At 47.1% G+C, this 25,094-nt stretch overlaps 13 protein-coding genes across 13 annotated transcripts; 7 read left to right on the top strand and 6 right to left on the bottom strand.

Annotated features, from left to right (window-relative positions):
- Positions 1–1,158: 1,158 nt before the first annotated feature.
- On the top strand, positions 1,159–2,759 carry I203_107791 (glyceraldehyde-3-phosphate dehydrogenase, type I; the record flags this gene model as incomplete). Its single annotated transcript, XM_065518252.1, has 7 exons — positions 1,159–1,255; positions 1,321–1,386; positions 1,449–1,921; positions 1,978–2,113; positions 2,178–2,270; positions 2,322–2,645; positions 2,713–2,759. 7 exons carry the CDS (start codon positions 1,159–1,161, stop codon positions 2,757–2,759), a joined length of 1,236 nt encoding a protein of 411 aa, XP_065372982.1.
- A 280-nt stretch (positions 2,760–3,039) lies between these two features.
- I203_107790 (uncharacterized protein) lies at positions 3,040–4,111 on the bottom strand (the record flags this gene model as incomplete). Its single annotated transcript, XM_019151553.1, has 3 exons — positions 3,040–3,764; positions 3,824–3,904; positions 3,970–4,111. 3 exons carry the CDS (start codon positions 4,109–4,111, stop codon positions 3,040–3,042), a joined length of 948 nt encoding a protein of 315 aa, XP_018999120.1.
- A 320-nt stretch (positions 4,112–4,431) lies between these two features.
- I203_107789 (uncharacterized protein) lies at positions 4,432–5,677 on the top strand (the record flags this gene model as incomplete). The annotated part of the gene is made up of 3 exons (XM_019151554.1): positions 4,432–4,476; positions 4,532–5,216; positions 5,280–5,677. The coding sequence occupies 3 exons, from the start codon at positions 4,432–4,434 to the stop codon at positions 5,675–5,677; spliced, it is 1,128 nt and encodes a 375-aa protein (XP_018999121.1).
- A 119-nt stretch (positions 5,678–5,796) lies between these two features.
- On the top strand, positions 5,797–6,783 carry I203_107788 (uncharacterized protein; the record flags this gene model as incomplete). The annotated part of the gene is made up of 5 exons (XM_019151555.2): positions 5,797–5,839; positions 5,898–5,974; positions 6,030–6,337; positions 6,407–6,536; positions 6,607–6,783. The coding sequence occupies 5 exons, from the start codon at positions 5,797–5,799 to the stop codon at positions 6,781–6,783; spliced, it is 735 nt and encodes a 244-aa protein (XP_018999122.2).
- A 447-nt stretch (positions 6,784–7,230) lies between these two features.
- On the bottom strand, positions 7,231–8,660 carry I203_107787 (tartrate dehydrogenase; the record flags this gene model as incomplete). Its single annotated transcript, XM_019151556.2, has 7 exons — positions 7,231–7,238; positions 7,292–7,655; positions 7,714–7,889; positions 7,947–8,098; positions 8,151–8,246; positions 8,302–8,524; positions 8,594–8,660. 7 exons carry the CDS (start codon positions 8,658–8,660, stop codon positions 7,231–7,233), a joined length of 1,086 nt encoding a protein of 361 aa, XP_018999123.2.
- A 450-nt stretch (positions 8,661–9,110) lies between these two features.
- On the top strand, positions 9,111–10,481 carry I203_107786 (uncharacterized protein; the record flags this gene model as incomplete). Its single annotated transcript, XM_019151557.2, has 4 exons — positions 9,111–9,209; positions 9,287–9,322; positions 9,396–9,794; positions 9,855–10,481. 4 exons carry the CDS (start codon positions 9,111–9,113, stop codon positions 10,479–10,481), a joined length of 1,161 nt encoding a protein of 386 aa, XP_018999124.2.
- A 568-nt stretch (positions 10,482–11,049) lies between these two features.
- On the top strand, positions 11,050–13,493 carry I203_107785 (uncharacterized protein; the record flags this gene model as incomplete). The annotated part of the gene is made up of 7 exons (XM_019151558.1): positions 11,050–11,069; positions 11,124–11,259; positions 11,319–11,880; positions 11,945–12,812; positions 12,869–13,100; positions 13,157–13,341; positions 13,406–13,493. 7 exons carry the CDS (start codon positions 11,050–11,052, stop codon positions 13,491–13,493), a joined length of 2,091 nt encoding a protein of 696 aa, XP_018999125.1.
- Positions 13,494–13,671: 178 nt separating this feature from the next.
- I203_107784 (uncharacterized protein) lies at positions 13,672–15,130 on the bottom strand (the record flags this gene model as incomplete). The annotated part of the gene is made up of 9 exons (XM_019151559.1): positions 13,672–13,770; positions 13,838–13,975; positions 14,040–14,069; positions 14,144–14,213; positions 14,268–14,450; positions 14,526–14,625; positions 14,682–14,735; positions 14,790–14,984; positions 15,043–15,130. 9 exons carry the CDS (start codon positions 15,128–15,130, stop codon positions 13,672–13,674), a joined length of 957 nt encoding a protein of 318 aa, XP_018999126.1.
- Positions 15,131–15,569: 439 nt separating this feature from the next.
- On the top strand, positions 15,570–16,539 carry I203_107783 (uncharacterized protein; the record flags this gene model as incomplete). Its single annotated transcript, XM_019151560.1, has 5 exons — positions 15,570–15,622; positions 15,680–15,718; positions 15,776–15,968; positions 16,026–16,365; positions 16,445–16,539. 5 exons carry the CDS (start codon positions 15,570–15,572, stop codon positions 16,537–16,539), a joined length of 720 nt encoding a protein of 239 aa, XP_018999127.1.
- Positions 16,540–16,708: 169 nt separating this feature from the next.
- On the bottom strand, positions 16,709–18,488 carry I203_107782 (uncharacterized protein; the record flags this gene model as incomplete). The annotated part of the gene is made up of 10 exons (XM_019151561.1): positions 16,709–16,785; positions 16,853–17,011; positions 17,068–17,126; positions 17,193–17,320; positions 17,374–17,477; positions 17,538–17,609; positions 17,665–18,160; positions 18,215–18,237; positions 18,290–18,345; positions 18,400–18,488. The coding sequence occupies 10 exons, from the start codon at positions 18,486–18,488 to the stop codon at positions 16,709–16,711; spliced, it is 1,263 nt and encodes a 420-aa protein (XP_018999128.1).
- A 509-nt stretch (positions 18,489–18,997) lies between these two features.
- Positions 18,998–20,932, top strand: I203_107781 (uncharacterized protein; the record flags this gene model as incomplete). Its single annotated transcript, XM_019151562.1, has 6 exons — positions 18,998–19,056; positions 19,120–19,337; positions 19,469–19,980; positions 20,068–20,472; positions 20,543–20,653; positions 20,720–20,932. The coding sequence occupies 6 exons, from the start codon at positions 18,998–19,000 to the stop codon at positions 20,930–20,932; spliced, it is 1,518 nt and encodes a 505-aa protein (XP_018999129.1).
- A 1,119-nt stretch (positions 20,933–22,051) lies between these two features.
- Positions 22,052–22,539, bottom strand: I203_107780 (uncharacterized protein; the record flags this gene model as incomplete). Its single annotated transcript, XM_019151563.1, has 3 exons — positions 22,052–22,194; positions 22,295–22,330; positions 22,437–22,539. 3 exons carry the CDS (start codon positions 22,537–22,539, stop codon positions 22,052–22,054), a joined length of 282 nt encoding a protein of 93 aa, XP_018999130.1.
- A 703-nt stretch (positions 22,540–23,242) lies between these two features.
- Positions 23,243–24,838, bottom strand: I203_107779 (uncharacterized protein; the record flags this gene model as incomplete). The annotated part of the gene is made up of 5 exons (XM_019151564.1): positions 23,243–24,108; positions 24,159–24,188; positions 24,255–24,458; positions 24,506–24,610; positions 24,697–24,838. The coding sequence occupies 5 exons, from the start codon at positions 24,836–24,838 to the stop codon at positions 23,243–23,245; spliced, it is 1,347 nt and encodes a 448-aa protein (XP_018999131.1).
- Positions 24,839–25,094: the final 256 nt, after the last annotated feature.

The following is a 25,094-nucleotide window of genomic DNA, read 5'->3' as shown; positions in this document are numbered from 1 at the left end:
ATTGCTAGGCAGTGCTAAGTGCAAAGCACATCGTGTTGTTGGAAGGTGCAATGAACTGTTTATGTCAATAGCAAATTGTCATTCGTTTGAATCGTGGCCTGGGTATGAGCTATCGCCAACACGTTTACAATATCCCATATATACCAGATGTGGAAAAAATCATTATTCAGGATTTAGTAATCCCCCGGAATTACGCTTTTGCTTCTGGCATTGTGACTTGTAAGGACCCTGGATGTACGTATATCTGGAATCGCAAATCTCACAGTTCCCCAACCCACCTAAACCGCCAGCTGCGGAACTGCTTTCGCCGAGGAGTCAAACTGAACTGCGAGGCTGCGTAGAAAAAAAAGAAGAATGAAAAAAAAGACATTGAGTTCGTTTACAAAAGAAAAACCGTGTGCCTGAACACCTAAAAGCGTCTATGTAATCGCTGAATCACTGCTGTTTCTGAAGTTGCATCGGGGTGCAGACGGATCCCTAACGTATAGATACCACTACTACGATAAAAGCAACATATACCCCCATCCCAATAGAAGTCGACACAGAGTCCCGCCTACTAAGAGGGTAGGGTCAAGATAATAGAAGTCGACACAGAGTCGCGCCCACTAAGAAGGTAGGATTGAGATAATAGAGCTCGACACCTAATCGTACTTACTAAGAAGTATCATCACTATACTCATATTAGAAAATAGAAAGAAGGAAGTTGGAAGATAGTTACTACCTCAATTGAAGTTAGGTCGTACTTTGGTTTTTACCCTCTCCATAAACGACTGAGTATCAGTGGATCTCCCTATCATACTACATTCATATCATAGTAGATCCACTGTGCTACAGCGTCTCACAAAGTTGCAGTTTTCTACTTCCGCATAAACGCAGAAACGGAGTTTGCCCCGCATTATGAACTTAACAACGATGTGCATCAGTTGTATGGTAATGAAAAAGCCGATATTTCAGAATAAACCCAATGGTTTCCCGAATGATCAGGAACAATCACCGATCACGATTTGTGGGGTCCCCTCTTCCGTATTTCCAGACGATCACTCCGTTTTATCCGTCCGGGGGGGCACGAGCTGAATCGTTGTTAGAGGTTATCCGGAGCGGCACAGAGTTGATCCGCGTGTAATTTCGAATTCAGATGAACGAGAGCTATATAATAAGATGGGTGTCAATGATAGAGATGTAGTGATTGGAGCAGCAACGGTCATACAGACGAGGCAGAATACTCAAGAAACGTACTTGATCGCAAAAGCCAATAGTGAGTGTCATCTTCGCGAGAGTGTTTTCATAGTCTGAAATCGAGTCCGACTAACATCGTCATAGTGCCAATCGCTGTCACTGAACAATCGTCACTTCCGAAAGTGGGAATCAATGGTTTCGGTCGTATAGGTCAGTCATGCATCCCGATAAACATATCCGATATGCATCTATATATTAATGAGAATGTCTAGGTCGAGCTTTATTCCGACTGTTGCTCGAAAGAGAAGATCTATTGCTGGTGGCAGTGAATCACACCGCACATTCCTCTGAACATCTGATGACGGCAATTATGCATGATTCAACACATGGAAGATTCCGATCAGGGGCCGACCTGTCCATCTGTCCTGAAGATCATCCTAGTCTTCTCAAAGCTACGCCTAACAACCCCAAACCTTCAGCATTGATCTTCCGAGGAAGGATTATACATTTGTTTTCAGAGAGGGATGCCACAAAATTAGATTGGTCTTCTGCAAACGCGGACTACATTATGGAATCAACTGGAAAATTGACCACTAAGGAGAAAGCCGAAGTGCATATCAAGCATGGAAAAGCTAAAAAAGTTTTGATTTCGGCACCAAGTAAAGATACATTGAATTGCGTATACGGTGTAAATCATCATGTGTACATTGGGAAAGACGATGTCTTAAGTAATGCTTCCTGTACAGTGAGTCCCAAAATTTCACGATGATAAGACAGCAGCTGATTCATGTGTCTATTCAGACAAATTGCTTGGCGCCTTTAGCACTCGTTCTTCAACGAGCCTTCGGTGTGGAAACTGGAATGATGACAACAATTCATGCAAGTACAGCAAGTCAGAAAGTGCTTGATGGATTCAGTACGAAAGATATCAGACAGGGTGAATCTCATTTTCACAATTTCCATAAGCCTGAGCTCGAAGCTGATGTTGAGCTCTGAAACAGGTCGTTCGGCTATGGGAAATATCATCCCAGCGACTACAGGTGCAGCCCAAGCAGTAGTAAAGGTTCTGCCGGAGTTAGCAGGCAAATTCCATGGTACGCCATTCTACCTTTTGACGGATGTAGTGGTACTAACGTTATGACTAGGTATATCCGTTCGAGTACCAGTAACAAATGTTTCTCTTGTCGATTTGACTGTGACACTGTCGACACCTGTTGCGTCCAAGGAAGCTTTGATCAGACCATTCAGAGCAGCGGCGGCCCGGCGACCAATCCAATCGAGCACTCCTCATCCGGATGGTCCAGCTTTAGCTGGTGTATTGGGTGTATCAGATGAGAAATTAGTTTCCTCAGATTACCTATCTTCGACTCAAAGTAGTATCCTAGACGTCGATGCGACTGTCATGCTGAATGATAGAACCGCAAAGATAGTAGCTTGGTATGATAACGAATGGGGATTTTCCTCTCGAAGTAAGTAATTGTTCCCTCCAGCCCAAATCTTAAAAGAGTATGCCCTCTAACGTGCTACTGTGTATAGTGTGTGATCTTGTCGCTTACATGGCTAGAAGGACGGAGGAGGATTAATCGTGGCTCCAGTATTACCTTGTTTGATGTATGACCGTGGATTTGTAATCGCTTTTATGGAATTATTGTGTTTTACCTGTTATTATCGTTTCACCTATTAGATATGTATCAGAGTCTGAATCACTACATCGTCAGGTTTGGCCACTGCAAGTCGGTGGAAATCATACATTCCGTGTATCATCATGTAGTCTATCTTGAGATTCACTACATCGTCAGTTGACCAATTCAAGTCAGTGGAAAACATACATTGAGCATATCTTCATGAAGTGTCTCTTGAGATTCAATTCCTGATGACCAAGCCACGGAGCAACGCCGCGGAATCTGACATACAAATACATGCGCCAATAGATCCTGAATCCTCCTCGACGTTCACCACCTCTCTCTCAGATCCATATACCAGTCTCAGACTCTGGACCACCGAATTCCTCTTCCCATAGAGTTCGTAACAAGGCATATAGCGATCTACGAACAATCTGACCTCTTCATCTGACATACCTGATCCGCCAATATCCCTCTTCATGTGATGTTCTTGTTGCAATCTCCATTGATAGACGTAGTCCCAATCTAAAGGCGTTATCGAGATATGACAATCGAAATAGCTGTCCGTCTCTGTGTTCAACTGGGAGAGGTTATCATTGACTTGTAAAATACTCTTCCACTCATGTTTACTTGCTGTTTTTCCAACTTTCCATAACTCTCTAAGCCGATCTTCTGGGAGGCTGTGGAAGCCTAATGACCACCCTTCTAGCATGAACACATCTAAATGAACGGGGTTGATGGGGATTGTGGATTTGGAACGATCACCACGACCATTGAATAAACTCTTATCGAAAACCGGTAAAGCCACTGAATTAGAGCTGTTCGACCGCGGTAGTCGGACCTGTTCAAGGATTCTTTTGAGAAGGTCAATGTCATGATTACCAGGTGGCCCTCTACCTTGAAGCATTTTGTTGGAGGAATACGTAGCTGCTAATGCATCTAATCCTTCACGATCAAGGTAGAAATCTGATTGAGCTAATTAGCTATTTCATCCCGAATTCATGATGCGGACTACGCAGACTCACCGTCAAGTGAAGCTACTGCTGTTGTAAGCTTATAAGACGAGGCTAACAGCTTGACCAGTGCCGCTGCTAAAGTACTTTTACCTGACAATGTAGGAAACATGAGTTTGGAAATTCGACTTGACTGACGAATAGATGCCTGAACTCACCAGCTCCTTGTGGTCCTTGCATGGACACGATTAACGGTCTACCCCTGCCCTTTACATGTCCACGATGCTTCGCAATGAACTCAGCTATAAGCTGAGCTTTATGAGAAGTCAATCTGGTATCTATTGCTTCCGATGTAGACATTTCGTCGAGTGAGAACAATCATCCTGTCTCCTGCCCTTGTCTATCTGACCCTTATAAACACCTCAATCGTATTTCCGGCTTCTTACTATTTCCGGTCCGTAGATGAACATGGTGGGTTTACCGCTGGAATTTCTCTAGCTGCGGAGGTAAGTTAGTCCACCCAACTTGCGCCAATAAAGCTGCTATACGGGTATTCACGTGGTTTGATGCCAAACTATCAAGGACGTCTCGTGAGCTCTAACACACGCTGACACATCCAATGGTCAGGCTTGTATTGAGATTCTCGTTTCATCGGATATACCAAGCAAATATCAGAGGTCATGGAACCTTCGACACATGAGCGAGGACGTTTTTATATCGGCCCTGTGAGTGCACGTCACAGGGCGAAGCGGTTGTTATACTGACACTTATTCTTGATAGAATGGGTTCCCAAGATTTGCTGGATCAGCCTCGGGGGTTTATCTAGCTGATACTGTACGATCAGATCTGACCTCCAAAGATCACCCAACGCCTGATCCAGGTATCGAAGATGCCTTCATACATCGCAATAACGATGAACCACGTTCAGACGAAACGGCATTATACGATATATATCTTCTCCGATCAAAAGATATGTTAGAAGAGGATTTGCTTCGTACACGACTCAATCGATATTTCGCTATATGGCATCCCCTTTTCCCGTTCTTGGACGGAGCATACCTACTACAATGCTTCAATAATTCTTTGAAATTAGCTGAGATACATAAGATGGTGCAATCAAATGACCCTGATAAGCGTGACGACGGACTCACATTTGATCAGATATCGGCTTTTGAGGGCCTTACTCCGGAACAATCATTAGCTTTGACAACCATCTTTCTGGTCATTTTTACGATAGGTGGATTAGGCATTGATGAGACAGGAAGCAACGTAGACAGCGCATCGAAAATACCTACAATACATTCAACTTCTCAAGCTACAATGCTAGGTCACTTAGTGGTGGGGGCATGTCAAAATTACAGAATCCCCGATCTGTTCGGTATACAGGCCCTTCTGGCCATTGAACTACTACTCTATGTGAGAAGGACGTATCGGCCTGCTATGCATCTGTCCGGTGTCATTACCAGTAAGCTGTCCAGCTAATCTCCTTATACATACAGTGCTGTGGCTGATAGATTCTCGTTCAAAGAGCTGGCATACGAAGCCGGTCTACATCGTTGTCCCGAGAGATACGCTACTACTTTCAAGGAAGCTACTGATAGAGACCTGAGAAAAAGGGTATTTAATTCCCTTTACGTTCTCGATAGACTTCTCTCGGCGGACTTCGGTATTCCTCTCATGTTGAACGATTCAGACATAGATACCTGTATTCCAGGGGGTCCAGAAAAACATGCGTTATCGGAAGTTTACCTACCAAATCCCAAGCCTCCTGCACCTCCCCTCTCCGAGTCAGCGACTTATCCTCCAAATCCCTCAATCATCCCGCCGGATGATCATCACTATAGAGGTACAAAGCGAAACCCCCAGGCGAAAATGCAGATGAAGTTATCTCACCAGACAACACTTCTCGCATTTCCACCCAATTGAACCCGCTTCCTGCAACAGCCCTCTCTCAGCCCATTCTCGAAGCTGCCGCTATACAAGCAAAAACCCGCCTGCTTCCTGCATACTCAATCAGTATCATGGCTCGGATGATAGGTCAAGCAATGGAACAATTTAACAAGTCAGTCTCCCATAGGATCATCGACGGTACGTCCTCAGTCTTATAATGATGTTTCTCAATACTTGACTGATTCATCCGAAACAGGCAGCGAGGTTCTGCATTTGCGGAGTAGTCTTGATGCGTGGTGGAATGACATTGGTCTGGACTGCGAGGCAGATACTGTAAGCTCTTCGTACTCACAAGAGTTTATGTCTTAACTGATGTATATCACTGTAGGAAACACCTAAAGCCCCTCTTGATCCTCGTCGTCAAATGTCTACCCTATTTACCTGCTTGTATCATTCTCAAATTGTCAATCTGAACCGACCAGCTCTTTCACTACCCCCTTCACAAATCCAACATGATCATGCTCTACAGGCTGCTATAGGATCCGTTCGAATCATATGTTCAACCCTATCGAACTCTTTCTTTAAAAACAACGATAATTTGTATTGGCCTGGGTACGTGGACATGGTGTTTCTGGGGAGCTTGATTTTGGTCTATGGAGCCAGGAGAGAACGGGCTCGTAATGGTCCAGCCACATGGTGAGGTGTTTCCAGACTACGAACAAGCCTATCGATAAATCATGCGCTGACTTCACTACGCCTATTCAGGCTCATACGGGATCTCCGTCGAGCGTTGAGCATTCTAGAGCATTTCGCCAAACGATGGCCGAAGTCGGAGAAGTTTAGTAGAGTTGTACGAGCCTTAATTGAGCGAGAAGATCCTGCACACGCGGGGAACGTAAATCTTGGATCCAGTGTATCTGCATTATATCGTGATTGACTGATCGTAAACCGAACAATCATAATAGCACACCACTTCGGCAGGCATGATGTCTAGCGTAGATGAAAATTTGGTGATTCCAACTACGGAAGAACCGACTTTCGACTTTGCGGATTGTTTTCACTTCGACTTTGATACGTTTGCACTAGAACCGGAATCTACATGGGCGTATCATGTCTCAATGCCTCCGTCTCCTATGCTGTAGCCTGGACCGCATTCTTGCTTGGTTTCAACTGTACTCTGCGCCATAATCTTTCTGCATGCTTTACCAGTATTTATAACCTAGCCCCACGTCAGAGATCTCTCAACGATCTGTGAACATCGTGCCGTGGTGCGTAACTACCGAGCATCAGATCTCAAGTTTGAAACCAATGCTCTTCTCATCTGTCATAAAGACAGTATCAGGACACCTCAAAACCCGTTGCGTCTCTTAATTCTCGATTCTGTCGCTCACATAATTCCCGGGATTTCATACTCTCGGGTTCCCCGCGAGCGCCTGCCTCCGTGAACACGATCCTAGATTGACTTTGTAGGAGATGTATGTAGTACTTGAGCTGTGAACAAAGCAAAGAGTGCATACTGCGTTCAAAAAGATATGATGCTAATCCCAGATGCATTTAAATACAATATACAGAAATACCCATCACCCCGATCACAAAGCTCTGATGCGTTGAATTACTGCATCGGTTACTTCTCGCGTATTGCTGAACCACCTAAATCTTTTGTCGTGATGCCATCGGCACAAGTTTGTTCGACGGCTTTCATGAGGACCTTCGAAGCTTCATGTTCACCAAGCCAATCGAGCATTTCACAAGCACTCCAGAATGTTCCTACGGGATTTGCGATGCCCATGCCAGTGATATCGAATGCTGATCCGTGAATGGGCTCGAACATGGAAGGCATAGTTCTAGATGGGTCGATATTGGCCGTAGGAGCTATTCCGATTGATCCGGCCAAAGCGGCTGCTAGATCGGAGAGGATATCGGCATGGAGGTTGGTGGCGAGGATAGTGTCGAGGGAGTCAGGGTGCAATGTCATTCGTACGGTCATCGCGTCGACAAGCATATGATCCATGGTCTATGTAAACTAATCAGTTGAATATTCGACAACTAATCGTGGGGACTACGATACTCACAACATCAGGGAATTCCTTTGAGACTTCATTGATGACTTCATCCCAGAGTACCATACCATTTCTCATCGCATTTGACTTGGTAACGTAATTTAATAGCTTTCGAGGTCTAGATTGAGCGACTTGAAAAGCGTATCTGGCGATTCGTCGAATTCCAGTTCGAGTGAAAATCGTGACCTCTGATAAGAGACGTCAGAGCCGACCATATTGACGTGGATTTGTGTACGCAAACTTACCGGTACCGATTTCATGATCCAGACTTCTGTGAGATCTTCCACCGTGACCAGCATATTCACCTTCTGAGTTCTCTCGGATGATACACCAATCCAACTGTCCCGGCTGGAGGTTCTTGAGGGGAGAGCTGGTACCCGGCAGGACTTTGGTTCGTCTAGATATCCTGTCAGCGCATTCACCTATGGTCAAGGTGAATTGATACTCACCGCACATTGGCATACATGTAAGGTTGACAGATTGCGATTCTCAAGCCCCACAAGGAGATGTGGTCAGGGACATCGGGAGCACCTACTGCACCGAAGCTAACATGTCTGGTTAGCATTTGAGCTGTCTGTGAGACTTGAAACAGGAACTCACAAGATAGCGTCATGTTTCTTCAAAATCTCTATGTAATCTGCAGGTACGTAGCTGCCAGTCTTCTTGTATCTGTCTGAAGACCAATCCAGCTCGGAGAAATCCACCTTGAAAGTTCCGACTTTCTTAGCTACTGCGTGGACGGCTTGCACACCCGCTTCGATGACTTCAGGGCCGATACCATCAGCGCCGATTTGTGCGATTTTATAAGTGCTTTTTCTCTCGGCTAAGTTGTATACAAAGACAAGTCAGAATCAATCAAATTTCGATGAAACCGTAGTCGCTCAGTGCTCACGTTGGGTTGCATAGCCTTCTGGGAAAGCAGCTGTTTCGTTGACTGGGTGGATAGCGATAGGAGACATTTTTGAACTGATGAGTTGCAATACGTTTTCGTAGATTTGTGGAGTTACATTCTCGATTTCCCCTCATCAGGACGACATATATATGGGTGAGTCAGACCAGACTAATGGACTAACGTTTCTCCGAAATCACCGTTGCACATGACTTGACAACGGGTAGCGGACGTTAGTGCTCGCGCGATTTAAGCTGAGACAATCTTCATTCTGTTTGCGGAAGTGCGGAATAACCATTCCCCGCTGGACGAGTCGTGGATGTATCATCGATCCCTTAGAGGTGCCCCGATCACCGCTTCCGGGGATTAGAAACTCCACCTGAGGTGAAGCAACTGAGGACTCTGCAGATATATAAGGCGAAGAAGATCAAACCAGGAAATCCTTTCCCCCCAGGAGCCCCAACACTTCTTTTGTGGAGACCCTCACCATATCTTGGCAATAAAACCCTCGTCCATCAACATGTCGAAAGCCAACCCTTCTATCGCACCACCCGTTCAGCAAGAATTTATGGCTGAAACAGATTTCAAAAACGAATTTGATCATGTCGAAGCCGTTGACGTTATGCTCCGACTCAAGCGGGAGAGGTCAACCCCCTTCATCAAGAAATCGAAGCTCTGAAGCGTCTTTCAGAGGAGGAATATGCCGCTGCACACGCCAAACTTGTTCGAAAGGTGTGTTTTATACTCTAAGCCAGCCCTGCTCGATGGCAAAGCTACATGAGCTGATTCACACGTGCAAATGCAGATCGATATCCGACTTCTACCCGTATTATTCATCCTTTTGATCTTAAACTATCTCGATCGAAACGCTTTGGCTTCAGCCAGAGTACAAGGGCTCGAGAAAGATCTTCACTTGAAAGGTGACCAATTCAACATCGCAGTGTCCATTCTATTTGCCGGTTATATCTTGGGTCAAATCCCCTCCAATCTTATCCTTTCTCGAGTCCGACCTTCGATTTATCTCTCCGTGTGGGTGGCATTGTGGGGTATTGTATCTGCATGTACAGCTGCTGGGGACAATTACAATCATCTGCTTGTTATTCGATTCTTTCTGGGTGTGACCGAATCTCCTTACTTCCCTGGTGCTCTTTTCCTTCTCTCATCGTGGTACACAAAGAAAGAGCTGGCATTCCGAACATCGATCGTAAGTCGGAGAGCCTACTTGTAGCTTTCACAGAATGCTAATTGTTTGGGCTTCCTTTAGCTCTACACCGGCTCACCTCTTTCAGGAGCTTTCTCGGGGCTCATCAGTGCGGGTATCCAGAAAGGCCTAAACGGTGTCGCTGGACTTTCCTCTTGGCGATGGATGTTCATCCTTGAAGGTGCTGTAACAGTCGCAGCTGCCATTGGTTCCGCTTTTATTCTTCCCGACTACCCTGCCACAACAAGGTGGTTGACCAGCCGTGAAAAGGCGATCGCCGTGTATCGATTGGAAAAGGACGCTGGCGTAAGAGATGAAGAGACAGTGACTCTTTTCCAAAGTTTCAAAGCTGCTGCCATGGATTATAAGTTGTACCTTCTTGCTATCATCATCATCACCAAGACCACTGCCGGAGCCGTCACTCAATTCATTCCCACAGTGATCGCCACTTTCGGAATGTCCAAGGTCAACACCCTCTTGCTTACTGCACCCCCTTACCTTTTCGCTGCTTTCCTTGCGCTCACGATATCATATACATCCGATAAAAAGCCAGAAAGATGCTTCCACCTGCTCACTCCCATTGTGTTTGGTATGGTCGGATTCATCATCGCTACAACAACCACAAAGACGGCCCCACGATACTTCTCTTTGTTCCTGATGATTGGAGGAATGTTTGGTTCTTACAGATGATGAACATCCAGATTTTAAAAAAAAGTCGGCTTCAGTTACCTGACCAATGCAAGGCGCCTGAGGGCGTCACAACAAGCATGAATACGTAATCATTCGGCCATTTGGGCCTTTAACAAGATCCCCGGAACATCCTCTTCCGGTTTTAATTTTTAGAACGTTTAGCCTTTTCCATTCCGCTCTTCTACTCCGTACTACATACAGGAGCCTTATCTTATCCGTATGACAGGAGATCGCCCCCAGACAGAGAAGAGTCGGTCCATCTCACCTCATGTGGATATCAGCGCGAACAGGTCGGGCATACGGACTGATAGGGAACACAGTTCACGTCCCATCAAACGCATCAAAGTCGCTGCAGCTTGCGACGAATGCAGTGAGCCTTTTCTGGACTCAACTTCTTGGTCATCTTCTATATGCTTCCTTTTAGCTGACAGATGATCCTCTTCCGACTGCTGCAGAACTGCGAAAAGTGGGGTGCGATGGTCATCAACCGTGCAAGAGGTGCTCGCAAGACGCTCGACCCTGCATTTACGGGAAAAGGGAGGTGAAATCGGCTTTGACGCGAGCAAGAATGACAGAACTTGAAGAGAGGTGGGTAGCATATCTCGTTGTCTTCCGTCACGCTGATACTGCGGGTTGTGATAGAATTGAAGCTTATGAGCGACTGTGGAATACCCTCTTTGGAGGCTATTCCCTCGACGATGCGTATATGGATATGATCAATCACGGTGTCAAGGACGCCAGTGATCGTGCTAGAGCTTCCTTGCTGACCGAAGGAACAGTGAGTCGATGTTCGCGTATGAGAAGTCCAGGCAGTAACAGTAGCTTTGGGCGATCTAGTATCCTAGAAACATAGCGAAGCATCCAAATCAGCATCAGATTGAACCTCAGGCAGTGTTTGCTCCACCCCACTTACCCGAACCTCACATTCCTGGAACTAGGTTATCACCGATCTTACCTGCTGTATCAATTCCGCCCACCCGTTTGCCGTCGACCGAACTGGACCTGCCACAACAACAGTCCAATCCTGATGGAGATGATGGGGATTTCGAGTGGCAGGAAGAAACGAATCGAAATACCGATCCAACCGCTGATTATCAGCAGATAGGAAATCTCGGGATTCAGTCCGACGCAGGGATGGCGAGCCTTCGATCTTCTGGGAAAGGTGCTAGCTACCTAGGTTTATCTTCAGGAGCGACTTTTCTCAATGCCATCAGAAGGTTGTCGCCAAAGTCTGTGCAAGGTCTGACACCGATCGGAGCTTTCGTCACTTCCGGCTCATTAGTCATGGGAGGATGGTCAGGTATGACGCAAGAGTGGACAAGTCAGCCCTGTAAACAAGTCACACTTCCGCCATCGATGGAAACAAGACCATTAGTGGAGAGCTATTTCCGGTATTTCCGTAAGTGTCATCCATGTCCAACACCATCCTACTCCACTTAACCTGGTCGATTGGTGCGCATCAGATCATCTCACTCCGCTGGTACACGAACCGACAGTCCGGGCACAGCTTAGTGGTGCCCTCCCTATCCTCAAACCCGGATCAGACGTTCTGATGTACATGATCTTTGCCATGGGCGCCCTAGATCTCGCGCAAACTGAAGAAGACGATGATGGCTATCGGTATTATCAGATCGCACGGCATTCGATGGACCGCGAGATACTGGAGGGAGGGACATTGCCCCTTGTGCAAGGATTAGCTATTATGGCAAATTATTTGCAGCGGAGTAATCGACCAAACGCCGGCTACCTATGTCTTGGAATGGCTATACGTATGGCTACTGCATTGGGGCTGCATATACCAGCTACAAGTAATCGACACACTCCGCTAGAAAAAGAAATTCGAGTAAGGGCTTGGTGGTCCATTGTCACCCTGGAAGCTGGGTGCGCTGTTACTTTCGGTCGGCCTCATGCTCACAGCCCCCTTCAACTGGCCGGTATGCCTCTACCTATCAACTGTGACGACGAACATATGACGGTTTCTACCACCATGCAACCCGCCCAATGCGATCGACCCACATTGTACACAGCCCTTATTGTTCAAGCTAGATTGGCCAAAGTGACATGCGGCTTACACGATCGCATACTTCAATCACACCCCGCGCCTTCGGTCGATCAAGTGAGGCGTTATGATCAACGCATTGTATCGGCTCTTCAACATGATTTGGGGTCCATGCAGATGCACGCCAACGAACCGTATCATCTCGCCAGAGCAGTGCAGATGTGGAGGACCAGGGATTTCCGAGCGATATTACATCGACCGATACTGTTGGCGGCAGCGTGGGACACTAGTGGTACCAAGGCATTATTACCGGGGATCAGGGAGTGCATCGAGTAAGTTTCATTGAACCCCCAATTCGTCTTTGAGTAGGGCTTACATTTTTGGTCAGCTCTTGTCGTGACCTTGCTCTTGCCAATCTGCAGGACATCGAGCAATACGTGCTCAACCAACCAAATCACGAAAGAGGCTCAGAGTGGTATACGCTGTACTTCGCCTTCCAGGCATCATTGACCCTGCTCCTATCCATCGTGTGGGAGCCACATCATCCTGCTGCTAATCACTGGGGAAGGATTCTCACATCCACGGCCTCCTGGTTCAGGCAGATCCGATCGATGAAGACCGTAAGCTTACCCAGTTTTAGTGTCCATGGTAATAGATAATGCTAAGAACCATATAGCTCGCATCTTCCTATGCTTCTGTACTGGAGAGTGTGGTTGGAACAGTACCGTCTCCTAGCATGATAGATCAATTGACACAGGCAATCGGCGATCCATCGGCAAGTACGTGGTCAGAGACAGGCAATTCGTCAAACGCCAACGACAGCACAATCGATCAAAGCGGACTGGATTTTGAGCGATATTGGTAAGTCATTCACTGCCAAGAGCGGGCCGTCCTGCTGGGAAGTTAACAATGCACTGCCCAATAGGATGGAGCTCTGGGGTAATGATGCTGCGATAACGAACAGTGTGTGGCCAGAATCAGGTACAGATACTCAGCCCGGCTGGCAGTTCTAGCGATCAGCGTCCGGATGAGCACCCGTATGACAGCATTGCGCTCTCAATATCACGATTGTGAACATGAGTGAAAAAATTGTTTTTTGTAAAAATGATGATATGCACGGGGTCCATTCACAGTAGTATGATGACGCGGGTCATTGCTAGTTCTTAAAACGCTAAGACCAGCAGCTCGACATCAGGACGAAATGACATTAACATGAAGCAGAAATGACTTACCGGACTCTAACAGCCATCCCCCATCAATCACGACCTCAGCTCCGGTGACATATTGGTTCTAGTATCAGAGTTACAGGTCAGCGTTATTGCCTGACGAGGGACGGAACAAAGTGGAAATAGCTTACAGTGATAAGGCCGAAGATGCATTGAGCGTAATCTACTGCTTTACCAGGTCGACCGAATGGAATTCCCCATTGTTGACGGAACTCGTTGTAATGAGCTTCAGAGCCGGTGTTGTTCTCAGGAGGGATAATAGTCATTCCCTAGGGCGGGAAAGGGTAAGTTGAGGAGTTGATCATACATCTGGGCCGAAGAAATGAAACTTACAGAGGGGAAGTATCCCGGACAGACGACATTCTACGAACAGAGGGGCATGAGTATGTCCGATCAGTTTCAGGAGCTCGCGCATGTAAATGTGCCGAATTACCCACCACTCTGATGCCGAGACCTCTTCTAGCGAACTCTGTAGCTTGTTGATGGGACAATGAAATTGTAGCAGCTCTGAGCAGGTGATCAGTGCTAGTCCAAGTACATGGGCTGGGTGGCGCCACTCACTTTCCTGCGTTGTAGTTGAATTGACCCCGCTGCGAAGTCTTGGTAATACCAGACATTGATGACAGGTTGACTATGTTCCCTGGTTCTGGGAAACCGCCGACCGTCTTGGCGGCCGCTAGCAGTGGGAGGAAACCGAAAGTTGTGAAGTGATAAGAAGCAGTGTTGATCTTGTAGGTTTCGAGCCTGTCCCGAGGTATAAGCCCAAGCCTTGTTGCATCTCAATTCCCATGAAGGGGTTGGACCATTATCATTACTCACCAAGTCTCGAAAGTCTCCCCCTCGAACATCTGTTTGGATAACCCCTCGGGCGTCTGCTCACATGCGTTGATATCTGTTGCTCCGAGTGATACACCGTGGTCTATCGGTGTGTCAGCGTAAGTATTCTATAATCTTCTCTATAGATGCCCAACTTACTATTTATGAGTACGTTGATCCACTTCTCTTTAGCTTGGATCTGCCCAGCGAATTCTGTGGCTTTCGTCAGACCTCATCCCACCTCATGATGGGTGCAATCAAACTCACTTTTGATACCCTCTTTAGTACTGACATCCGCTTGGATAGCTACTATACTTCCCTTGCCCTTGTTTCCGAGCTTCTCATAGCCTTCAACAGCAGCTAGTAATGGTTCCGCTCTCCTTCCGGTGATGTAAACTTTAGCTCCATTTTCCGCTAAAGCAGTCGCGGTCACGAGGCCCAGACCGGTACCGCCTCCAGTGACTAGGATAATAGTCAGCTTCACGGTAGTTACCTTACAGACTGCTATGAATTTACGAACCTACGGCAATCCAACCCTCAACGTTGAATAGGCTAGATACTTCTAGTCCACCTTGTCCTGTGCTTTTGAAAAGAGCGGTAGCTGACATATGGGATCTTGATTTTACTGAATTAGGAATTCTTAATCCCTTGTCAGAGGGACATGGGAGCTTTCGAAAAGCTCAGCGAGCGAATCTCTTTATAAGATGCAGCCAGCAGTCCCCGATATTGTGCCGGATTACAAGTGGAAGAAGGTAAACTGCCCTCCGAGGGTGGCGTGAGCCGCACTCAGGATCACCGTCGTCATGCAACATCCAGGGTTCGGAAGACTGTCTTCCAGCTGAGATGCTTTGTCGTTCCGTTAACACTGGCAGGAAGCCCATCGCGTCTAGCGGATTGCCGGATTACTGCGGTAATGGCCAGAGCTGAGGTACATTGAGATCAGGGACTACTCGAAGACAACGAACGAGGTTCAATAAGACAGGTAGAGGCTAGCTGACTTATTAGTTCTCGTCATTTTCGGGTATGGAGATCCATCACATCGAAGCAATGTCACGGACCATAGAACAGCTGGCGCACGATATTGTTGATGCATATTATGCGTGAGTTATATCAACTACTCGGGATCTCTCAAAGTTGACACATGTGAGTTCTGGCAGCCGCGCAGGGGATGGTCGCCTCTTAGTAGGTATCGCCGGGTGAGTCTTTTCGACATTTCATTGCCGACGCACTCAAAAACGAGTTGAGCTGTATAGACCGCCAGGATGTGGAAAGTCCACGATAGCGAACCCACTGACCCAGCATATCAACTCTATTCTGCAGTCACCTCATGAGACAGCTCAAGCTGAGCGGTCTACAAGCGCAGTGTGTGTCAGTCTCGATGGATGGCATTATACACTGGCAGAGTTAGATGCGATGGAGGATCCGGTGTACGCGCATAGGTGGAGGGTGAATATACTGCTTCCACTTCAGAATCAAGGCTAATGAATCATAAATCGAGACTAGGGGGCAGCTTTCACCTTCAATCAGTCCGAGTATCAAAAGTTCTTGGAAGAGCTAAAAACCCCTTCACATCCGGATACACCTGCGACGATCCCTTTCTCTACCTTTGATCATGCTATCAAAAATCCTGTGTTATCACCGACACCTATCACATCCAGCGACAGGATCATACTGATTGAAGGCTTGTATACGTTACTTGATATTCCCGATTGGAAGGTATGTTCCGATATGATGGATTTCAAGATATGGGTAGATGTGGATGAGGAGACGGCGCGCAGACGGCTGATCAAGAGGAACTTCGAAGCTGGAATAACGGCTGACTTGGAGAGCTGTGCGGAAAGAGGTAAGTCATCTGATGCTGGATGTTGTCTCTGCAATGCGCATGTCATCACATTTCAAGCTGATCAACGAATGTCATTCAGTCGATGCGGTCGATATGAAGAATGGCGACTTTGTCAGGGCGCATACTACAGAACCTACCCATGTTTTCGTATCCGTGGACGGACAGATGTATTGAAGGGGAGATGTCGATTTGGCAATTTCTTGACTACATGTCTGTGATGCTTGATTCCACTGTTGCTGGTGATCGTCATACTCAGGCCAATACTCATGAATGCTGTCATCACACTGGCAGGTTGTCCACCCATGCACAATAATCCATGCACAACACTTCATGCACAAGAGATCTACAACATCTTTTTAGGAGTCCTGGTCTTCTCACTTGCCCATCGTATAGCCCAAGTGAGCTCGTACGTCCGAACAGCTAAAAAAAGGGACCAATATATCAGTGCAATACGAGAACGTAGTCTTTGCAACGAAACACCGCTTACCATCGGCGAATGAACTGAGTACCGGGATATCCGAGGTACCTTTGGCAGCTGTATCGATGAAGGTCGACATTTCGGAAAGGAAAGGATCATCATCGTTGAAATGGTGAACTTCTTCAACATCACTTCCTGGTCTGCGTACATATAGAGTAGGTCGATTGTCTGGCTCATCATAAGTGGGACGACAAGAACCCTTCGATGAGAATGGATTCACTTACAAGGATCGATCAGTTTCAGCTGGTACCCATCCGCGAAGACCGTTATCTCGGTAGAAAACCTGCTCATTTGACCCAATAAGCAATCGGATTTTGCCCACTATCTCAAGAAGGGGTTTAAAACATACTCTGTTCCTTGCAAAGCAACGCCATGCTCCAAATGACCTATAGCACCTGACTTGTATTTCCAGGTAGCACTGGTGAATCTTGGAATTCGATCATCCTCAGGAACAAGGTTGTTTTCGTCGAAGGGTATCTGTAACAGTCGATTCAGCAACAATATATTGAACCTGGAAAAGAAGCACATACCTTTGTGAGCTGTCCAGGCTTTTCATACCATTCGACACTGTGAGCCATGACTGTACTCAAGTCTACCTCCCCAGCGAAATACCGCGAAAGGTCGCAGAAATGAGCTGAATAAAAGATCTGAGTTAGCCCGACACATCGCTTGATCAATCCGTGATATCACCCACTAGCTTGTTCTACAATTGGTCCACAATCAACAGATTTGGTCCACCAAGCCACTTTTACACTATGTTCGTACGCTAGAAGCCAAAAGATCAATACGGATGCTGTCCTTCCGACATATATCGAGCTCACCCATGACATATCGAGCAGATGTCATCATCACCGCCAGCTTATTCTGCTTCAGAATCTGCTTCATCTTCTGCACCGCAGCAGAGTATCTCAACATGTAGCCCACACTGACCAAATTGGGCTTGCCCTCCAAGTACTGGGCTACTTTGGATGCTTCTTCAACGCTGCCCGTGCTGACTGGCTTTTCAACGAATAACGCAGCTTTCGGAAAACCTTCCGCCAACTGAATCTCTGTATTGAATCCCTTTGATGGGTCTGTCGTGCCCCTAAAGGCTGGAGGCGAACCCAGTAAGACCAAATCGGGAGGACTAGCGGATAATCTGGATATGGCTTCCTGTACACTATGATATATCGGAGTATCGGCATATGCAGGCGAAGCGAACGTAAGTCTCTTCGCGTCCAAAACTGCCTGAGCTCTTGCAGTGGCCGGATCCACAAGACCAACGATTTTCAATCGGTTGCCGAGCTTTTGCTCGACTCTTTGCGAGTGATTCCAGGGCTATTTGCATGCGGTATCAGCATTGTTGACACTTGTCAGTATGATGCAACTTACCCCCTCGTCAGATCCGAAATTGACTGTGTATCGTCTGTCAGCAAGCCGGATCTTTCTCCAGAATGATGCACTCACTGTTACCGGCACCTATCACAAGCACTTTGACATCGGGTCCTGCTTCCGGTTGTACACTTGATAGGGTATCAGCTCATCTTGTCGGTTACATGTCCTGTACAATAACGCACCGAGCCTTGGGAATCTCGTCGTCATATCCTGGTCCATTGATCGCTGTAGACAGCCGCATCTTCGCAGGAGATCGCCCTAGAGCGGACATTGTTGAGCGACTGATGATAGCTGTAGGATTCATCTCGAGCGATATACTCGGTCTGTCTGCACTGTCTTCTAGTGTTTTTAGGATAGGTCTGATCAACGCGGTAAATCATTAACAACTAAATTTTGAACTCGACAACTTTCGCGGATGACGCGCTTAATCCGAAATCTCTCGCTTTCGGAAGGCTGCCTTCCGTGGTCCGTGTAGTATCCCTTCAGCCGGACACGTGGGATTCCACGGCTAGATTGTATAACGGGCCCCAGATGCAACCGACTGCATCCTCTTAACTCTTTTCGGGCTAAACAAGCTATCGGAGCTCAGGGAATGCACATTTCGGGTCGGAACGGTGCCATCCGTCATACCCATTGAACAGGTTTTGTTCTGACCTCGTTCTTTGTGTCTGAAGGCATATAAGGCCTCCTCGGGGCACCAATGTTGCTTCAATTCCAACACAAATTACACTTCCAACTTCCTTTCATCAATCGAACAAAAACAATAAAAGACACGTAAACATGGGGCTACCAGCCTTAGCCGTAATATTAGGCGCTTTCGCCTCGTTTTCCGGCTTTCTGTAAGTGCATCATACAGTGGTACCTCAGCCTCTTGTCATATGTCTGACAGTAGACGAACACAGTTTCGGCTACGATACCGGATACATCTCTGGATGTAAAGAGATGGAATCCTTCATACGAACTTTCGGGACTTTGCAGCCAGATGGATCTTACCTGTTAGGTTCAGGAAGAGACAGTCTGGTAACTTCCATCCTATCGGTCGGAACATGTTTAGGAGCACTATGCGGATCCATTGTAGGTGATCGAATCGGTCGAAGATTCGGGATTGTCTTCTATATCTGTAAGCGGAGATTATGTTCTGGGTCGAGCTGGTATCGGTCAAAAGAAGCTGATGTTGGTGTACAATTCCGTCCCGGACATGTCTTTTTTTCATCGGTGTCGCTTGTCAGACCGGTTGCAAGAGCCTGGCAGGTTTCGCCATTGGACGAGTGTTCGCTGGTCTAGGTGTTGGGGGAACATCATGTCTCGTGCCTCTATACCAAGCCGAATGTTCACCAAAATCTATCCGAGGGCTGGTAGTTTCGGCATATCAATTCTTCGTGACTGTTGGTCTTTTGGTCGCTGCATGTGTGGTGTACGCCACCAAAGACAGACCGGATAACTCAACATACGAAATCCCGATCGGTATACAATTTGTGTGGGGAGCGTTGATCATTGGTGGAATGTGCCTTCTACCCGAATCTCCAAGATGGCTATTATCAAGGGATGATCATGTCAAGGCGAAACAGTCGCTGTCAAAACTGTTGGGTCAACCGGAAGACTCCCAAGCTGTTACTACCGAGTTCGCTGAGATCGCTGCGAATCTGGAACACGAGCGATCTGTCGGCAAAGCGACTTGGGCGGACTGCTTCAAATACGGCGAAGGAAAGACGAGGCAGAGGATCTTCACCGGTATGGCGCTTCAAGCTCTCCAACAACTCACTGTGGGTCCACATCCCTTGTTCAATCTGATCCTGAATCAAATCTGTGTCCCCTTCCAAGGCTGATGATCTTCTGCACCTCTGATTCAGGGAGTAAACTTCATTTTCTATTACGGGACTTCATTCTTCGCCAACTCAGGAATTTCCAACCCTTTCTTGACGACTATTGCTACCAACGTTGTCAACGTTGGAATGAGTGTGGTCGGAATGGTGGCTGCCGACAGGGTCGGTAGAAGACCACTCATGCTGTACGGAGCGGCTGGTATGGCGGTCTCTCAATTGATTGTCGCTGCTGTGGGAGTCGCCGTTTCTCAAGCCAATCAAGCAGGTCAAAAGGTGCTGGTAGCATTCTGCTGTATCTACATCGCACACTTCGCTTCGACCTGGGGTACTCTGGCCTGGGTGATCACCTCGGAAATTTATCCTTATGAATTGAGGGGTAAAGGAATGAGTTTATCGACTGCCACTCAGTGGTTGTTCAACTTCGCTATTGGGGTAAGTCTTCCATGTCAGCCCTCCGTCAGTGTCTTGAATATCAATTGACGGTACGAGTTTCTCCGCTCAGTATGCCACTCCATATCTCGTCGATGATGCTCCTGGAAGCGCGGGTTTGAAGACAAACGTGTTTTGGATCTGGGGTGGGTGTTGTTGTATCGCTTTTGTCTTCGCCTACTTCGTGAGTAAAAGATATTCTCCAGAGTTTAGGGTAAGAAAGGCAACACTGATCTCATGATCGAGATAGTTCATTCCTGAGACTAAAGAGCTATCGCTCGAGCAGTGCGATTTGCTATACAGAAATTCGACCGTTCTGAAGTCGGCAGCGTACCGAAGACAGATTCTAGAGCACGATATTCACGACGACGAGATCATGCACTACAGCGCCAACAAGGGTCCAAGGACCCAACATATCGAAGAGGATCCCAAACAGGCATTACAGCCGGAGACAATTGCGTAGAGATCATACTGTCGATCCGGGAGAGTGATATTGGGGAGAAATGAAGAGCAGGAGAGCTTGGGGCAGATCTATACGTGATAGAAATCATTTGGCGCGAGCTGTACATGGCCCCGAGAAGATGGTGAAGCCATCAGTGTATGTATAAGTATACATTCATGATTAGAATATCTCTCAGGATTTCTACTGACACTTAGCTGTAACGCATTTTCTTTTTTGGGAGCAGCTAACTCCCTAGATCTATATATTTAATAAACAATATCGGCTACATATCCCCACTATATCATCCATATTCTTCTTTTATTGCTGGATATAAGAATATAAGCGAACACAACAAGTAGAGATCCCACACAACGATGTTGTTGTTGATTGAGCGAGATGGTCTTGGGCAACGCAGCTTCGTGTACTTAGTCGTGGAGGGATGTCATGGTTCGCTGACGAAGATAGGTCAACGAATGAGTGAAGTTACCGACGAAGCAAGCTAGTACGATGGACGAAGATGGTTTATCGAATTGCGAAGTAAGAAGAGATTAACATATGCTATTTTGTCTCTGAGGGAGACATAGATTCACTACAAAGATACAAGGGGTTTATATACCTTTTCTTGGGAAGCGAAGCTGACTAAGCTGATTTCGAACATTTCCCAAAGCGTACGAAGATGGGAAGCGAAGACGAAGCTGACGGCTGAGACAAGCCGTGACGGCTGAACCGTTGTTTTGTTTCAGAAAGCGGCTGTGGTGAAGCGAAAACCGAAGCAAGGGCAGGTAAGACGTGGTGAAACATGGTGAATCAGATCGAGTGTATAACAAGGGACCGCTTATCTACTTCGCTTAGAATAGTCCATCTTCCATCGTCCTCTTACCATCTGCTCGCCTATCTAGGCCGTCTACGAGGGTCCTTTTAGATCATCTTGAAATGGTGACACAGGATCGTGTTTGTTCCCAAGAAACACATATTGGAAACACAGTTCCAACATAATTTCTTACTTCTCTGCGGGCGGCGAGGATGGTGTATATTACATTGCATACGCATATCAGGATGAGCGCGATGAGGATCACGAGAATGGGGACACATTCGAATTTGCATTACCTTCAAAACGGTGCACAGGGTATGACTGCCTATCTACTTCGGCAACGCCAGTTGGGTAGTCAAGCACCCCGATTGAGCTTCTGAGCTGGTATCTTGGATGCAGATTTGAGGTATGTCCGGCGATTCCGAAGCATTAGGTTGATTCTTCGAATCGGTAGTACCCATCCCCGTCGGTTCTGGGCAAAATCAAGAAATATCAGGAGGACTATTTGGTGATCTCTCTATGTCCGATCTCCTATTAATTTTGAGGGATGGAAGACAGACTCTTGCACTTACTGCTTCTGGGCGAGACATTGGGGCTATCCAACGCCGCTGAAAAGCACCAGGATCAGCTCCGTTGGCGATTATATTCGGTTACCGAATTGTCATGATGAGAAGGCATGGCACATCACAGAGGTTCTGTTGAGACTCAACTTACCACATCGGGTCGAAGATCGGTAGCTGTCGCTCGACCAATCATGGTTCCATGGAGTATCTTCTTTTGGTGCTGAACCTTGAGCGTGAGATGAGGTTTGAGACATGCTGATTGATTGTATTACTAAGATCTGTGCTAAGCTTTCTGTGGAAACACTAACTCAAAAAGCAGTGGGAAACACAGGAAGTATATGGTAGTCTCCCTAGCCCTCTATAGACTTCGGTGTTCTAGGATACACGTTGAGCCAAGGATATCTCAGGCGTGGATGAGCTTCACTCGATAAAGGATGTCTTGTCGTCCTGTTTCTCCTTTGAGATGCTACTGGGGTATCACATATGTATGACATCGCTGGAGTGCGCCCTATCTGCATCTGTCAGACTATCCTTTATGTTACGGATCATGCACATTAAACAAACATGACACGTGGAAAGAACGCATGATCGTCAATAACAATTGGAGTATGGAAGGCCCCCAGTCTTCGATTTTTGACCTTGTGTTGCTCAACAGAATTCTCCCATTCGAAATGCTGCCAGTCGTTCGTTCGTCGGTCAATTCGCCACTCTGTGACCATTTCAAGGGAAATTCATTTGTCTGGGAGTTTGCGGGACACGAATCCCTGGGAGCTAAGTAAAGGTATTTTTTGAGATGCTCAAGTACCAGAATTGCATGTGCATGATTTATATACGGAAGACATCTTGAATACCAAGATGCTGGCCGACTTCCAATACCATAGACTCCCTCTTCACCCGTACGATGACTGCCAATGAGACGATGGTATGGAAAGAAGAATTTATAGTGAGGCGTCACGGCTACTCATCATCGTAACCCTCATTCAACTGCATCGGTCTGATGGCCCCTTCCAAAACGGTAGACCTGGCTTTGGGAGGTCCTAGCTCACTTTCAACCAGAGAGTAAGCATCCCCTTGCGAGTACGGAGCCTCAGCGATCGACGAGATTGACGGAGTACTTAGGCCAGCACTAGTAGGTACTCCAGAGGCCCATGCTCGGACAGTATCGGTGGCAAAAGGCTGGCCTTGAGATCGGGAGATGGTGCTTGAATTGTCATCTCTGGAGCTTCCAGTTCTAGTTGAACCACTTTCGATTCTTTTGCCGAGATTAATGGCCTTTTGGTATATTTCCTTCATCCTTGGTACGTCATCCGGTCTGACCAAGCCTCTTGGTAAATCAACTGAAGCTGAACCCTTACCTTCGTAATGATACTCGATGGCTCCCCAGGTTGGTGGAGGTGCTTCATTCTCGGACCGACCGGGGTATTCAGTGCTGAATACCGCTCTGGAACGACCAACGATCAAGTCCATATCATCTTGCAGGTGGTCCCAGTCGTGCTTCCTTCTACCGTTTATGTTGATGGTACCAGGACTCTTTTTGCTCCCACTCGGATCAGTGAAGATGATGGTCAGTTGGTCTTTCCCACTCCTTTTGGACCCACCTCGACTGCTGGATGTTGTGGATGCAGCCCTTGAATATGATTCATATTGAGCTCCTAGTTGCAAAGAGTCTGCTACGTTAAAGTATCGAGTTTTAATGTCGGAAGGATTATACAGCTCACCTTGGTAATTAGCTCTGGCGGCAGGAACAAGAGGCCTTGAGCTACCGACAGAGCGATCAGCCACGGCACCAAAGGTCATCGGTGTGTTATATTGAGTAGGAGTACCTGGTAATCTGATGAGTTTCGGACCAAGTCCCACCGATGTGAGGACCTACCAGATTGGTTCCCATAGCCTCTTACGCCAGCTTCAGCAGCCACAAGAAGAGATTGTCAATCCTGCTGTCAACCAGTACCGCTTTGGGTAGACTTACGGTAATAATCCAAATTTTGAGTACTTAGCGGCTGTTGGTGAGCAATTGTATACATGGTGTTGGGTGGCAAATCCACTATGTCATTCCCATAACCGGAATTGTATGATGGGAAGCTTGCAACTCCCTGTGTAGACCACATGTTGTTGGTTGGATAAACACTGTGAGAGACCGATTGCGGTGAAGCTCTTCGCAGGCCGTAGGTGCCTATGAGTTTGTCAGCGCTGTGCGCATATGAACCTGAAAGGACTGACTGTTGGGCAAGGGGATCGTGTTCTGGCTGAATGCGCCGGTGCTCGTATCCCTTAGAAGGTCACCCATCATGGTGAACATATCCGCCACTTGATTTGTTTGCGTTGCTGTGGCAAAAAGAACAACTTGACTGTTGTCAGGGGTGCATCACACACAAGATGAGGTGGCATGGGAAGCTCACGGGATGACTCACAGGCTGCAGGAGGAGGCATAAAGTAAGCATTACCTGCTTGTGGGCCGTAAGCGGAACGAGGCGGTGCGCTCGTCAAGGGCGGATCCAATCGAGGGATCTCCTCATCCGCGGGGTCTGTTCGTGATCTGGAACGTGGAGCCATTTTTTTGCAGGGAACCTTTTTAAGGTCGTAGAAGACTTTGATGGAAGAGTTGAATCATATCATACGCATTGAAGACCTTTATATACCCCTCGGGAGCTTGAGTGAACATCGTGAACGAGAACTCTCTCTCTAGGCGTGAAAGGTAAGTTTGTTTTTCCGCTTCTTCAAGTCAAAGGAAGGATCATTGCGAGCTCCCTTTTTCGACAAGGCCTGTCAAGCTGTGCTGTATCTCACCGTCCCCAAGACAAGCCTCACG

The sequence above is a fragment of the Kwoniella mangroviensis genome, chromosome 2 (assembly GCF_000507465.2).
Source record: "Kwoniella mangroviensis CBS 8507 chromosome 2, whole genome shotgun sequence".
Lineage (NCBI taxonomy): Eukaryota > Fungi > Basidiomycota > Tremellomycetes > Tremellales > Cryptococcaceae > Kwoniella > Kwoniella mangrovensis.
This window is presented reverse-complemented; position numbering and strand designations above follow the sequence as displayed.